The 15,655-nt window shown below is 41.1% G+C and overlaps 1 protein-coding gene across 5 annotated transcripts in view; it reads left to right on the forward strand.

Annotated features, from left to right (window-relative positions):
• The window catches only part of arhgef12a (Rho guanine nucleotide exchange factor (GEF) 12a), a 67,188-nt gene that overhangs the window by 17,712 nt on the left and 33,821 nt on the right, over positions 1 to 15,655 (forward strand). For 3 of the 5 annotated variants that reach the window (XM_071356583.1, XM_071356587.1, XM_071356584.1), the window contains 2 exons: positions 13,573 to 13,593; positions 14,375 to 14,469. In XM_071356583.1, the coding sequence (XP_071212684.1) occupies positions 13,573 to 13,593; positions 14,375 to 14,469 (116 nt within the window). The remainder of the gene's footprint in view (positions 1 to 13,572; positions 13,594 to 14,374; positions 14,470 to 15,655) is intronic. The other 2 variants (XM_071356585.1, XM_071356588.1) reach the window with 1 other exon arrangement.

A 15,655-nucleotide genomic window follows, 5' to 3' on the forward strand; every position in this document is an offset into this window, starting at 1 on the left:
TGCAAAGCTGTCATCAAGGCAAAGGGTGGATACGTTGAAGAATCTCAAATGTAAAATATATTTTGATTTGTTTAAGACTCTTTTTGTTTGCTACATGATTCCGTATGTGTTATCTCATTGTGTTGATGTCTTCACTATTATTCTGAAATGTAAAACAATTGTTAAAATAAAGAAACACCTAACCATTTAAGGGTTGTCAACATTTGACTGGTAATGTATGTCTGAAACACCTCTCATCAATCAGAATTATCTAGAGAGACTGGAAAAACACCCCAAGAAACCATTAAATTGCAAACTTCTTTAAAGCTCTATGCAAGTGCATAACAGACTGCAATACTGGACTCGATGCCTGCGCTTCAACTAGCCTATATTTCCTCCAAATCGCCACACAGCTCGTGAAGGTAAACACTTGATGTAGCCTAGTGGATTGCGCTTCCTCTGGGATATGCTTCCAGTTTTAAAGTTAAAAACCTACAACGACGGGCTTCTTTTGTTAAGCGAACACCTTGCCTCCAGTGTCGCTGCACTGTGACTGACGCAGAGTCACGGTTGCGCTATGATGGTGTAAGGTGGTCCAAGATCTTATCACTGGCCCTTGCTATACGATCTGACTCCTCAAGCAAAAGTTTTGTGGCTTGATCTCAAGTCCTTGAATTTTGGATCAGATTGATACTAGTGCCGTATGGAGTTTCCTGTTTTCACTGCACGTTCAACGCCGCCCTCAGATGGCGCTGTCTGGCCCAAAAGGTAAAGCCAGTTTCTCGCACCCTGCCTTGCAATATTAAAGGATAGTTCCAGACAGTCTAGGGTGAAAAAATGTCTGTCCTCAAGCTCTGTCAGAAATCCTGATTGGGTTTATTGGGGCAGAAACGGTGCCTTCCCCTCAGGCTGTGACTGTAGGAGCTCCCTTTTCTTCTCACCAAGGCAATGCTTTGATGCCATAATTGGGGAGGGGCTGTGCCTGACGGTGCCTTAGCTTTGACCCTGCCACTTCAGCCTGGTAGCCAATCCACTGGTTCTCTTTTCCCTCTATCTCTCTGTCCTCGGTAATCAACATGGAATCTTACAGGCAGAAGACAAGGGTCACGTATTCCAAAGACACTTGATTGGCAATTTCTCTTTTCGCTCGTATCGTGACTCATCTTTACTTGGATCTTGTAGCACATATCTTTTAGCTGTGCAGGACAGGTTGTAGCCTATTATATGGCACTATATCTCTTTTGAAAGTTGTACTTTGACTCCTCTCTCAGACTTCACAAGTCAACCAATTGCTTTAGCCTAAATGCCCATAGGTCACATTGGTTCATTGGCTAATTTGCAGGGGTGTCAAACTCATTCCACGGAGGCCCTAATGTCTGCAGGTTTTTGTTTTGTCCTTTCACTGAAGACTTAGACAACCTGGTGAGCGGAGTTCTTTACTAATTAGTGACCTTAGTTTATCAATCAACTACAAGGGAGGAGAAAAAACCCGCAGACAGTCTGCCCTCCGTGGAGTGAGTTTGAAACGTGGCTTATTGGCTTTGTGATTATTTTCACATGAAGGTAGCATTTCTTTGCACAGTATTGTATGTAATGTATATCAACCATATATAATACAATATTGTCACCTGTCTGTTCAATCAGACATTGCATTATCAACCTGAATCCCCCAAGAGAGTTTTTCAAATCAAAAGCCTTGTGTGTGTTTGTGGGAGGACTTCTCCTCTGTTAGTGGAGAGACAGGTGATGTCATAGTTGTGACCACAGTGAGTGAGTGTGATGTTGGTGTGTGTAGTCTGATACAAACAGCATGTGTTCTCTCTCTCGCCCACATTGGCTCTGCAAACATGAGTCATTTTTCTCCCAGCCCCTTTGGCCAGCAGCCCTGAGATCACCCATTCACAGCTCTCAGATTATTGAGGATGTCAGAACAGAAGGAAGGGCCCCTCTCTCTCTCTCACTACAACTCCTGTCTGTGCACTACTACACTGCTGCTGGAACCTTCCTTAAAATTCCAGCAGTTAGCTCAAGTTTTAGCCCAGTTTTAAACTACACTTTGGCCTGGATGGAAAAGTAGTTCTAGGTATGTGTTGCAGCTACCTTTGTGCTGCTAAGCCCTAGTTGTTTGTCAGGTACACAGTAGTAACGGTTCACCAAACCCTCAGTTGAGAACGTATTGCGGTTTTGGTTCTCTGTTTGGTTCTGGTACAGCGGAAAAATGAAATGCCAGCAGTTTCTGTAGTCAGTTTTTGTTTATTTGGCAAAAGGCGCTAAATGAAAAAGTACCCTATTTGTGGCCCAGGTTAGGGCTGGGCGATAGTTGGACAGTTTGACAGTATTTTGTTTCTTCATTTGCTTTGAGTAGTGCGTGATCCTAGGGTGGCAGCACACATTCTAAGTGATTTCAATGGATCTTTCTCCATTCTGATTGTTTATACTAATAATTTAATTAATTTAACATTTTCATACATTTCGGCATTTCCTGCACTCATTTGAGATCATTTCCATACCGCCATGTAAGGCTGTGCGATATTGGCCAACAATCTAGGCTTTATTTTTAACCAAATGTTGCAATTGTGATTTGGCTTGCGATTTAGTGCGAAACACTTGGAGAACTGCTGGAATCATGTAAATAGAATGATTATTCTAATTCTACAGTTAGAATACAATAGTGGGCAGATGAAATAAATGTGTATGGCATCGTGGGACCGAGCGGTTTGCTGCTGTCAATGTTGTGAACAGAGTGCCACGTGGTGGGGGTTATGGTATTGGCAGGAATAAGCTACGGACAACGAACACAATTGCATTTTATCAAAGGCCATTTGAATGCTCAGAGATACCGTGGTGAGATCCTGAGGCCCGTTGTCGTGCCATTCATCCTCCGCCATCTCCCCATGTTTCAGCATAATAATGCACGGCCCCATGTCGCAAGTATCTGTGTACAATTCCTGGATGTGGAAAATGTTCCAGTACTTCCTTGGCCTGCAAACTCACTAGACATTGAGACATTGAACATGTTTGGGATGCTCTGGATGGACGCGTACGACAGCGCGTTCCAATTCCCGCCAATATCCAGCAACTTCGCATAGCCATTGAAGAGGAGTGGGACAACATTCCACAGGCCACAACCAACAGCCTGATCAACTCTATGTGAAGGAGATGGGGCACGCTGCAAGAGGCAAATAGTGTTCACACCAGATACTGACTGGTTTTCTGATCCAAGCCCCTCCTTTTTTTTAAATTTCTGTGAACAACAGATGCATATCTGTATTTCCAGTCATGTGAAATCCATAGATTAGGGCTTAATTCATTCATTTCAATTGACTGATTTCCCTATATGTACTGTAACTTAGTAAAATCTTTGAAATTGTTGCGTTTATATTTTTGTTCAGTGTAATTTGATGACGTAGTACCGGTCTTGACTGCATCAAACCGAAAGCTGGTTAGCTAAGCTAGCCATGTTAGGTAGCTAGCTAGGCTAATTGAGGCTGCATTCGCTTTCTCCGTGTCCTACAGTTACAAATAAAACCTCCATTTAGATTATTAAGTAGCAGCCTACTTGTTGGCTCTTGGTCGTTGTAGCATACAGTTGAAGTCGGAAGTTTTACATACACCTTCACGAAATACATTTAAACTCAGTTTTTCACAATTCCTGACATTTAATCAGAGTAAAAATTCCCTGTCTTAGGTCAGTTAGGATCACCACTTTTATTTTAAGAATGTGAAATGTCAGAATAATAGTAGAGAAGTATTTATTTCAGCTTTTGTTTCTTTCATCACATTTCCAGTGGGTCAGAAGTTTACAATACACTCAATTAGTATTTGGTAGCATTGCCTTTAAATAGTTTAACTTGGGTCGAATGTTTCAGGTAGCCTTCCACAAGCTTCACACAATAAGCTCCTGACAGAGCTGGTGTAACTGAGTCAGGTTTGTAGGCCTCCTTGCTCGCACACGTTTTTCAGTTTTGCCCACAAATTTTCTATAGGATTGAGGTCAGGGTTTTCTGATGGCCACTCCGATACCTTGACTTTGTTGTCCTTTTCCTCTGAATCAGTGTAACAGCATTGCTACTTCCTCTTACAGTTAGTTCACTGTTTTCTATCCCCCCAGCCACTACTCTCTTGTTGAAAATGACTCAGACAAGCTCTGTTTTTCGTCGTCCTCCTCTGTTTGGGGTGTCCCTGAACCAGGCCCTCTTGGCCCATTCCGCCAGTTTCCCAAGAAAACACAAAACCTCAATTGAGTATTCAAGTCTGGCCCTGCCTTTACTGTCCCTCCCATTCCCCACCTTGTTCTCTGCTGCTCCCTTTAGTTCCTCCCACTTTGTCCTCACCTCCTCTTCCTACAAACTCCCCCCCCCTTCTCCCAATGTGAATCCTGGTCCGGGCGCCTATACCTGGGTGTTTTGTGAGGGCTCTGCCCCGCTGGCATAACGGTGCAGTGATAAACCTGGCAAAAAACATTCAGGGACATTCAGGCAGAAGGCCATGAGTTCACAACAGACATTTGTCTTTGTTTTTTTCCTGAATCTTTCCAGGTCTCTACACTGACTTAAAAAAAATAAAAATGTAGGAGCTCATAAAGAATTTTAGGAGGACAATTAAAAATATTTTATGCAACGAAGCATTTTCTTTGTAATAATGGTGCAAGCATGACGGTCATGAATCTGCGTTCAGTGTATTCTACATGGCACTCAGGGGCTGCGGTACAGGGAAGTAATCTTTGCAACAAACTATCATCTGGGTGATAATTTTTTTTAATAGGTGCTCTGGTGCTCCTAAATGTATAATTACAGGTCACACAGCTAAATATTTAGGTGCATAGGCAAGTAAAATGGTCGCACTGTAGAGCCCTGCTTTCTTGAAATACAGCCCCATTTCTTTAAATAGCATTCAGGAAGCCTTCTAGCAAATGCTTTTGCTCAATGATGATGAATGTTGCTTTTGAAAGTGAACAGATACTGGTAAGCGCATATTTTTTTTGAGAGCGACTGCTCTTCGTTTTCTTTCCATTTCTCCTATGATTCACCGAGGGAGAGAACAACACATCTTCAAGCTATGATTATAAGTCCCTGGGTTTAACCTCATTGAGGTTGTTTGTGCTTACTTTTCCATTTCTCCTCTATGGCTTTTTGATGGAGTTGCAGGCAGCCGTCTCTGGAACTTATTACAGTCTGAGAACATTTCATAAATGGGCCATTCAGCTCGTCATTGCCTTGCTGAAAGGGATTCAGTGTCACCAGAAAAGAGATTTAATATGGTTAGTTGGTGAGACAAATGTCCCATACGGTCGACATTCACTCTTACAAACCACAATACAAAATTTGGTCTCACTTCAGTATTGATGGAGAGGAACTGGAACTTTAGCATACTAGTCGGTCTTTAGCCTACTAGTTCAGCTTCATGCGTAAATCAATTTGAATTCGATCACTTTTTGATGGCACACCTTTTGATTTGAGCGAAACCTTCCTTCCATATTTTCCCATTGTAGAAATACTCAAAGTGAATTTTTGGACTTGAATTCCAAAACAATCAAGCGATAAAGGAGCTCAAACCTATTTTGCATACCCCACCATACTATGAGACATCCATGTCCTCATCACTGGAAAAGATAAACGGTTGAGATTGATATAATTTAAAAGTTTGCAAAAAGGACTACTAAACTATTTAATAATTTATTTGAAAAGTGTTTCAATAAAAAAATATATATACCTTAAATGTAAAGTATCTAAAAACTATTTTTCTTCTTCTTCAAAAAGTCACTTTCTGACCACTGCCATGGCAAAACATGTATGGAACGTTTTGTTTTAAATCAAGACATGCTGTCAAAAGGTGATTTACCCTTTATATATATATATTTGTAACCCATCACCCCTTTTATGAGACGGTACCAATGATTTAGCTTACTTAATCAGCATAAACTTGCTTATAGGTCTGATTTTCAAGAGGTAGCCTCATTATTATATAAAGTTATTATATCGAGTCATGCCTAAGAAGGCTGCAGCTTACGCAAGTCTAAGTAGCTTGTTTAGGCTTTGTGTTTGAAAACCGTAGTCATCAGAATAAGTTGTACCCACAGACTGGAGGAAACTCCATGAATCTTAGCTAGACAGAATCGCGGAATCCAGACATTAAAATGGAATTCAACAACCTGCATCCCACTGCTGGCTTGCCACTAAAGCTAAGCAGGGTTGGTCCCTGTAACTATTCCCCAGGTCGTTGCTGTAAATGAGAATGTGTTCAGTCAACTTACCTGGTAAAATAACGGCAAAAATACAAATACAGTGCACATTTTCCACATGTTGCTAGGTTACAGCCTTACTCTAAAAAATCCTCATCAATCGACACAATACCCCATAATGACAAAGCAAAAACTGGTTTTTAGACATGTATGAACATTTTTAAACTGAAATGACATTTACATAAGTATTCAGACCCTTCACTCCGTACTTTGTTGAAGCACCTTTGGCAGCGATTACAACCTTGAGTTTTGGCACACCTGTATTTGGGCAGTTTCTCCCATTCCTCTCTGCAGTTGCTGCACAGCTGTTTTCTGATCTCTCCAGAGATGTTCGATCGGGTTCAAGTATGGCCTCTGGCTGGGCCACTCAAGGACATTGACACCTGTCCCGAAGCTACTCCTGCGTTGTCTTGGTTGTGTGCTTCGGGTCGTTGTCCTGTTGGAAGGTGAACCTTCACCCCAGTCTGAGGTCCTGAGCGCTCTGGAGCAAGTTTTCATCAAGAATCTCTCTGTGTTTTGCTTCGTCCATCTTTCCCTAGATCTAGTCTAGTCTCCCAGTCCCTACCGCTGAAAAACATCCCCACAGTATGATGCGGCCACCACCATGTTTCCTACAGACGTGACGCTTGGCATTCAATCTTGATTTCATCAGACCAGAGAATCTTGTTTCTCATGGTCTGAGAGTCCTTTAAGGGCCTTTTGGCAAAATCCAAGTGGGCTGTCATGTGCCTTTTACTGAGGAGTGGCTTCCGTCTGGCCATTCTACCATAAAGGCCTGATTGCTGGAGTGCTGCAGAGATGGTTGTCTTTCTGGAAGGTTCGCCCAGGTCCGCAGAGGAACTCTGGAGCTTTGTCAAAGTGACCATCGGGTCTCTTCCGATTGCTCAGTTTGGCTGGCTGGCCGGCCAGCTCTAGGAAGAGTCTTGGTAGTTCCAAACTTCTTCCATTTCAGACTTATGGAGGTCACAGTGCTCTTGCGGACCTTCAATGCTGCAGAAATGTTTTCATACCCTTCCCCAGATCTGTGTCTCGACACAATCCTGTCTCAGCGCTCTATAGACAATTCATTCGACCTCATGGTTTGGGACCTCATATAGACAGGTGTGTTTCTTTCCAAATCATATCCAATCAATTGAATTTACCACAGGTGGACTCCAATCAAGTTGTAAAAACATCTGAAGGATGATCAATGGAAACAGGATGCACCTGAGTTCAATTTCAAGTCTCATAGCAAAGGGTCTGAGTACTTATGTAAATAAGGTATTTCTAAAACCTGTTTTTGCTTTGTCATAAAGAGGTATTGAGTAAAACATTTCATGTAATCGATTTTAGAATAAGGCTGTAATGTAACAAAATGTGGAAAAAGCGAAAGGATCTGAAAACTTTCCAAATGCACTGTAAATAAAAGTTGAACTTAGGGAATTAACTAAATGTATTGAAAAGTAATTAATTTTCCCATGTTTATCATAAGACATGAATAGAATGCATCAGTGTTTTATATTTCATGCCACTTTCTGAGGAGGCAACAAGAATTCCCCGTCTGTGTATGTGTTGTGCTCGCGTCTACCACTTAGTGTAGCAGGTAGCGATGATGCTAATGAAGAGTCTTCTGGTAGATGGAAAACTTTCCCAAATGTTCTTTTTTTTTTACTGGACCGTGACTTCTGTGTGAGTAAATGAGAATAATTTGCTGGTGTCAAACCTTGAATGAAACCATGATACGTATTTTGAAATCTGAGAAACCGCTCCATAAAATGATTTGACATACAATAGCACCACATCAATCAAATTGTAATCAGTCAAGAAAAAACACTTGTGAAAATGTGTATCTTATATGAAAATCAATGCTTTTCTCCCCAACAACTGCCATTTGCCCAACTTTCTAATGGCGACAGAGAAAAACGGAGTCTTCCTTATTTTGTAAAGTTTGATCATCTGAAATCAGAATAGAAATACCTTTTACTGTGAATGAGTTAGACGTTTTAGTGACCGGTTATATTTTTCTGTGATCGGACACTTATCTGGATAGTATATTAAACACATATCTGCGCCCTCTAAAAAAACAAACAAATAGCATTTAGTTTTACATATGATAAGGAAAGACAAACAAGTGATATAATATTAATAAAACAAGAATAATATTAGAGGGGATACATTTTCTCATTCAAACCTGAAAATGAAGACTAATTTATATCGCTATCATAACCATAATATGATACAGCATTCATTTCAGGGCTACTTTAATCAACATTTTTACTGGAATGACAAAATCTGAAACAAAACAAGGCATATAACAACAATTGGCTTCTACATCTTCAATTTCTACATTCAACTAGCATATTTTCTATCACATTATTTTACAGTCATTACATTTCCAAGTCCTTTATATCTTCAAGGCCATTAGTCATGAAGAAAGGGAAAACATGCTCGGGAGAGGGAACATACAGGAAAGGGAAACATACAAGAGGCCAAATTACTACTTAATATCCGAGCTACATCTGAGTCCCTTTTACTAGTGCCTTTTTCCACAATAAGTCCGTCACTGGAATGCCACAACCTAAAACAATTTCGGTCCGCTCCGATGCAAAACCGTTTGCCCTTGTATTCAAGTGCCACACAAACAAACCGGGTCCTGTTGTCCTTTATCTTTCCTGTAACCATTTCTAGAGCGGGCCTGTAGACTAGGCACGTGCTGTGTGTGAAAAGATGAGCTTACAGTTTTCACAGACAAAGGTGTGTTGAAAGATGGATGCCTGTCATTAACATCAATACCTCCTAACCGATGAGCAAAGTACTTTCGGAATGTAACCTGTCAGTAACCAGTTTGACAACTGCAATGTGAACACAGTGTAAAAAGTGTTTCCCACCACTTATGGGTCTTCTGCAAAACATTGTAGGAGTTGATCACTTGATCAGACTTGTCAACCCCACACATCTGTTTATTTTAATCGTGGATTACAGCAGGCTGGCGGACCACTTTCCTATTCCAAACATCATCCTCTAGCCTCTTTACTTGAGTGGAATCCTTTGCATTGGGAAAATTGGAAAGGCAAGTGACAGTACGTGTCTCTCTCCACTGTATGGCCAATACATTGCCATCTAACCTACACAAATGCATATCCCCACCCTCAGTTTGATGCTCCCACTTTTGAAAGTTCTTAAATGTGTCAGGGAACTGTTTCCAGTTTACCCTAGAAGTCCCACATGCATTGAAACTCTGTTCTCTCAGACTACTTACGAGCGGGGGTGATGTATAAAAGTTGTCGAACCAAACGTTGTATCCGTGGTTTGCATATGGCCCAACTAATTCCTCAACTTTCCTGGCTAGGTGAACCACACAACCATCCTAACTGTCGGTGTAAACATTGACATTTAAAATGTAGCCTGTGTCAGAACAAGCAATGACCCATCATTTAAAACGGTCATCTATGGCTTCATTGTGGTTTGCTGATATAGCTTTTAACAAATATTTTTCAGGTGGTCCAGTAAGTACTGCTGTTTTCTAAGCCTATCTGCATTATCCTCAGTGGCAGGATCCACAACATGGAAAGCAGCCAACAGAGCTTTGAAGCGATTACCCTAGAACCATGGAGAGACTTTGTACCCCAGTATCGATGAAGGTCAGACTACCTAGATCTAAACCAACTGGACGTTCTGGCCTGAAAGGGATAGATTCCGGCACCTATGTATCAACATTATCATAGGACTGAAACATGCTATTGGGCAAGACAGTGTGTTTACACTTACGGGGATGTGGAGCACGAACGTAAAGACAAAGACATGATGAGAGAAAATGGATAATTGATAGTATACTTAATAATATATTTTTAAAAAACATGGTCCTTGTCCAATATATCAAGGCCTGATGATACATAACGGTAACACGTCATTTTATAGTTTCCTTTCAGTTGAAGAGCTTGGCTGAGAGGCCTCAGGTGGTGGCTTCTCAACTTCCTCTGGCTCCTTGATCTCATTCTCTTCATCCTCGTCTTTTCCGAGTAGCTCAGCCTTAAGGTCATCTTCCTCTCAGAAGGCCATGCCTTCATGGTCCTCCTCATCCTGCAGGTCTTCAGCATTGACCCGCAGCTCATCTGCCGTCAGTGTCCTCCTCCTCAAGGACAGGAACTGCATTATCCGCTAGTGCTGGTCTCTGTCCATTTCTAAAACATAAAGACAAACAATGAGAAATTAACATTTTAAAAATTTAAATCAGTGACAACCCCTCCAAAGAATAGCCTAAGATTAACAAAGTTAAATTCCGAATACATTTATGTAAATAAAAAAGGGAATCATCAATGACAAGTGAGGTGTATCCACAAGTTATCAATTGCATATCTGATAGTCCATAAATGAAATCATATGTTCATGTATGCCTGTAAGAATAATTTTGTTACCAAGCTAATCACCACAAAGTCATTATTTATAAGCGATTATCATAAGACTTAGGCTATAACGTTACATTCATTCTTGCAATCAACAGCCAGAAAGCTTAATATTTTATATGAATCATATCACAGATAAACAGACAATTAATGAGATATAGCCATGTAGTCATCTAGCTAGGGGATATGACTAGCTAGTAAAATATAGCTAGCCACCCACTTTTCCTTCACAGCACCCCTGTCTCTTTTGGCTGGTTAGCTAGGGACAAAATATAATCACTGGCCAGTTTGTTTTTAGGTCTAATACCTAATGACAAATACATTTTATTTTCTACAGTTATCAAAGCTTACATTAACATCAAACATAGAAGACAGCCTACTTGAATTAGATCCTATCTTGCTTCGTTTTGGGTGACTGACTTGGCCTGTGTTGGTAGTCTAGTTACCTTCTAGCTTGATAGCTACATTATCTGAGGAGTTTTTTTCTTCATAAAGCTTTTAATGTACTTAAAAAATATCTATGCCATTGATCAGATAATATTAACTTTTACATCAAACGTCAACTCACTTTCAAGCTGATTCTACCTTTCAAATCTGCTGGGCTTGGTAGCTAGTTAGCTCACCTAGCTTCCAAAGTTAATTTCACAATCTAATTAGCATAATACAAAAATCCCCATTTTAAAATCTGTCAGTTTAAGCTAGAGATAAGTTGTTGTTTTTTTGCATTGGATGTGGCTCAATCCACCGCATCGGCCTATGTAACACTTCCGCATCTGCGGTGAAAAGTGACAGCTAGAGCGGCGTTTTAGACCATGAGACAACCAATTTTTGGGATGTCTCACAAAACCTGATGATGTTCTCAGTTTTGCTCCACGAATCCACAAGTGTCAGGAGAATCATCTGAAGTCGGTACATCTGCCAACTTCTGTCTGTAGTGTCCGGACCGTTTGGGCTAAACACTAATATGACCCCTCTGTACAAAGGTGAGACTGTTTTTTTTGTTTTGTTTTGCTCTAGGATGCCCACAGGCCTCACAAGACTTGTCTGAAGGTCCCGCGGTACCAGAAAAAAAAATGAAGGCCAAAAATATGTTTTCTGCAAATATTTTATATATATTTTTTTTATATACTTCAAGCGGCCTTAGAACTCTAAATCAAATAGCTAAATGATCCTTGGTTTGACCTTAAAACAATTCCATGTAGCTTAGTCGAAACTCTCCTTGCCTAAGACATGGCTTAGACTCTGATGGGTTAACGAAAAGATGATTTATTGTATTGCAGAGATATTGATGTCACAACCATGGGAAACATGTTTCAGATTTTTTTTAATGGATGAGCTGGAAAGAGTTAAATGTCAACTACAAAGTAGCCTATGCTTACCTGATAGAATTATATCATGATTAATTGCATCAACCCAGTGGGCACTTGTTTCGCGAACTCTACCATCACTTGCACTACAAAAAACAGCTATATACCATTTTTCCCAGACTGCATAAGTGGTCATCTGATGTGGTTTAAGCATTGTTGTGGACTTAGAAAATCCAAGTTAATAGTTTTTCTATTAAAATCTTGTGATTTTTTGAGAGCGAAAACCTGAAGAAACAGGGGGAAACGGAAACCTGGAAAAACAAAATGGAGAGAACTGAATTTGGGGAGAATCAGGCAAAACATTCAACAGATTTTATAGGGCCCTACTTAACTGGATCATAATGGCTAATCCTTCAAGTGGTCTCTTTCACTTCCTGGACCCTGTGATAATGCGGGCTTAGCACTGTTTGCTGACAACTGAAGCAAGCTTAAAAAGTTAATAGGGAATGAGTGAGATTTTCCAAATCCTGACGGGTGCTGCTTTTTCTCCTCGGAGCCGCAGTGCTGCCTGCTACCTCTGCAGCCTGGACGTTTCTAACTCAGGAAACGGGAGCTATGCCAGGAGTGCTCATTGTTTCTGGGAATCTGTCCCTGTTTTCAGCCTTGGTGCTGGTGAGGTTAGCTTTTCCCCCAAGTCTGGGTCAGGGCCCTTGTTTAAGGAAAATAAAAAGGGGGGAAATGGTATGATATGGATTTTATTTTTTATCCTTGGGTTAGTCTATTTATTAATTTGGGTTATAAAAATGGATCATTCAAATTATTAGCATTGGTACATAGTTACCAATGCTAGCCTAAGCTATAATGGCTAGCTGAAGCTCCTATTTGGCCTTCTGCATGTGCTTGACCGGCTTGTTCACTGTCATTACTTCTCAGCCACAGGAAATTGACTTCTAAAGAACTAGCCTAATCCACACATTGGCCAGCAAAGATCAATGACAGTTCCTCATCAGTTGGTTCCTCATGAGAAGACTCAAACTGCTGGAACATGCCTCATTATTGATGTGATGGAGCTGAAATGAACAGCATAGAATCTGCTTTTTAAGTCAATCATTGTGATTAATGGTCTTTGCCCTTCCAATCAAGCAACCAATGCTTCTCTAGAAAAGTTTCCTATTTCAATATATTGATACCCTACTTTACCCCCTACCCCACTTATGGACACTAATCCCTGCAAGGCACTACAGGCAGCCAGCCAGTCTGCATCCCAGTCGACAGACTGAGCAGAGCATGACTCTCAGAGCATGAGATTTTATGATCATGACAGTGGTCTGTTTTTGAACTGTAAAGGACACAATTGGATAAGATCTGAGAGGGGGGGGGGGGGGGGGAGTTTGACCTGGCAAAGCCTTTAATCTTTGAGCTGCTGCTGTTTGTGTTAAAGAAAGCTGGTGTAGTTTCACCAGGATTTTGATGTTTACAAGCGTCGGTCTCGGGAGACGCTTCAGTAGACCTCTTGTTTTTGCTGCTCCCAAAACCCCTTGCAAAGTACAGGCTCACATGTTCTTGTTTGAATCTGTTGTCTGCTGATGTTGTCATCACTCTGTGATGTTGCTCGAATCGGATTATGTTGATGATTGACACTCTCCCCTCTTTTGCCCTGCAGGTTTCCCAATAAAGCAAACAGGTAAGAAACCTCATTTCATACAACCAAGCGGTAAGCTGTTTCATACGTGTGTTTCTGACGTTTCTACCCAACACAGAAGTAATGTTGTAGGCCTAACCAACAACAGAACACACAGGCCAGATGAAGGAAATGAAGCGGTCTTTAGGAGAAGCCCGCCTGCTACACACACACACACACACACACACACACACACACACACACACACACACACACACACACACACACACACACAGTGGTCCTCCTTACTCAGAGTTCAGCGTCAGACAGGGGAGGGGGACAAAGGGGTCCTTCTTTTAGCACGGCCCATCTCTGCCTAGTCCGGAGAGAAAACAGAGGCCTTTTACAGCCACATGTATGCAGAGCAGGGCCCAGGGTCTGGCCTTACGACATTCCTCTGACGAGGGCCCATTCACTCGCTCCTCCAGCTCTTACAGAACCACTCAGCAGCACAGCCAGTCCAGATCATCTGTCAAATGCAGTTATTATCATGATTCATAAGATGTCACCTCGTCGTTGATGGGGTGGCCATTGAGTGAACAATTGAGTTTCTTTGTTTTGTGCTTGTGGATATTCCCATCGGCATTGCAGTTATTGGTGGCACTCCACGACATTTAAATTGTATGTTATGTTTCCTATAGAAAAAGGACAGTTGTCAGTGTTGTAGGCCTAGTAGCTGCTCACAAGTAACATATTGTGTTCTTCCTCAATTCTCATCAGGTTAACTCTTATGGCTTACGTTTTTCAGATGTTCCCTTGTTTTTACGAAGCTCTCTCTTTTCAGAAGCAGTAGCATTCTCAGTAAAGACCACCCCCCTGACAAGAAACCCAAAAGTGATAAACCGGCAGTCTCCTGTTCACATGAGTTTGACCCTACAGGTAAACCTTCTGACACACCCACGCACAGATGAATGGTTTGCAATCGGCATGATGGGATGGTGAGAGTCGATGGTGTATGCTATGCACTATGCTTTATGTTCACTGTGTGGATATGCACTGTTTTTTTTTTATCTCTGATCTGCTCCTGAATTTCTGAACCTTTAAGGCCACCATGTCTTTCTTTATTAGGTCTGGCAGAAGTCTCACTCTATTTGATTATGCGCAGATCTTTGTTGTGCACAATCACGTCTTCTGTTCGGTGTTATTGTACACAAACTGTTTGGTGTCCTTAATGCCAAGTGAAAAAACACCAGACAACTTTTTTGTTCATTCACACTATTGGAATCTGGGCATATAAGAGAAAAGGCACAGATTATGTTTGAGTATGATGACTCGTCACTAGCTCTCTTTATTCTCATCAAACAACCAGGGCGATTTAAAGATAGAATTCTCATGCCCTCCAACTTATCTCAGAATGACGCAACGAACACAAGACGTGTTCAGCGAGAGGTTACCCAAGACAAGACAAGTTGTATCACTTCAGTTCACTTTCTTCTGATGTTTAGGCCCACGCTCTAGTCATTTTGTCAGCCTAAAGCAGAGTTACGTAGAGAAGCAGCAAGCAATTTTTATTATTTATTATTTTACCTTTATTTAAGCAGGTAAGTCAACTGCCTTGTTCAGGGGCAGAATGACAGATTTTTTTATTTTTTTTACCTTGTCAGCTTGGGGATTCGATCTTGCAACCTTTCAGTTACTAGTCCAACGCTCTAACCACTAGGCTACCTGCCGCCCCCAATGTCTTCCAATCTTTAGTGGAGTAATATTATCAAATTATTATTCCGGTTGAAAAATGAGAGATTGGATGAGGTTTCATTCCGATGGACTTTTCTTTACCCCTGTTGCATGTCCACGTTTCTTACTCTGTATTTCACCTTTTGGCTTGCTTTTTTTTGTGTTGCATGCTTCCTATTTCCTAACAATGATATCCCCAAATAGTTTTCAAGCACCATCATCTTTCTTTAACGTGATATAAATTAATTGGCGGCTGTTTGGGGTTTAAGTCAATCGTCTCAGTGCTAGTCTCAAGACATGATCTTTCACTGGCATGTTAACAATAACAACAGAGTGTACTTGAGATTTGGACTTGGGTTTGGATGGAATACTACCATTTTAATGCTCTATT

Source organism: Salvelinus alpinus, chromosome 21 (genome assembly GCF_045679555.1).
Source record: "Salvelinus alpinus chromosome 21, SLU_Salpinus.1, whole genome shotgun sequence".
Lineage (NCBI taxonomy): Eukaryota > Metazoa > Chordata > Actinopteri > Salmoniformes > Salmonidae > Salvelinus > Salvelinus alpinus.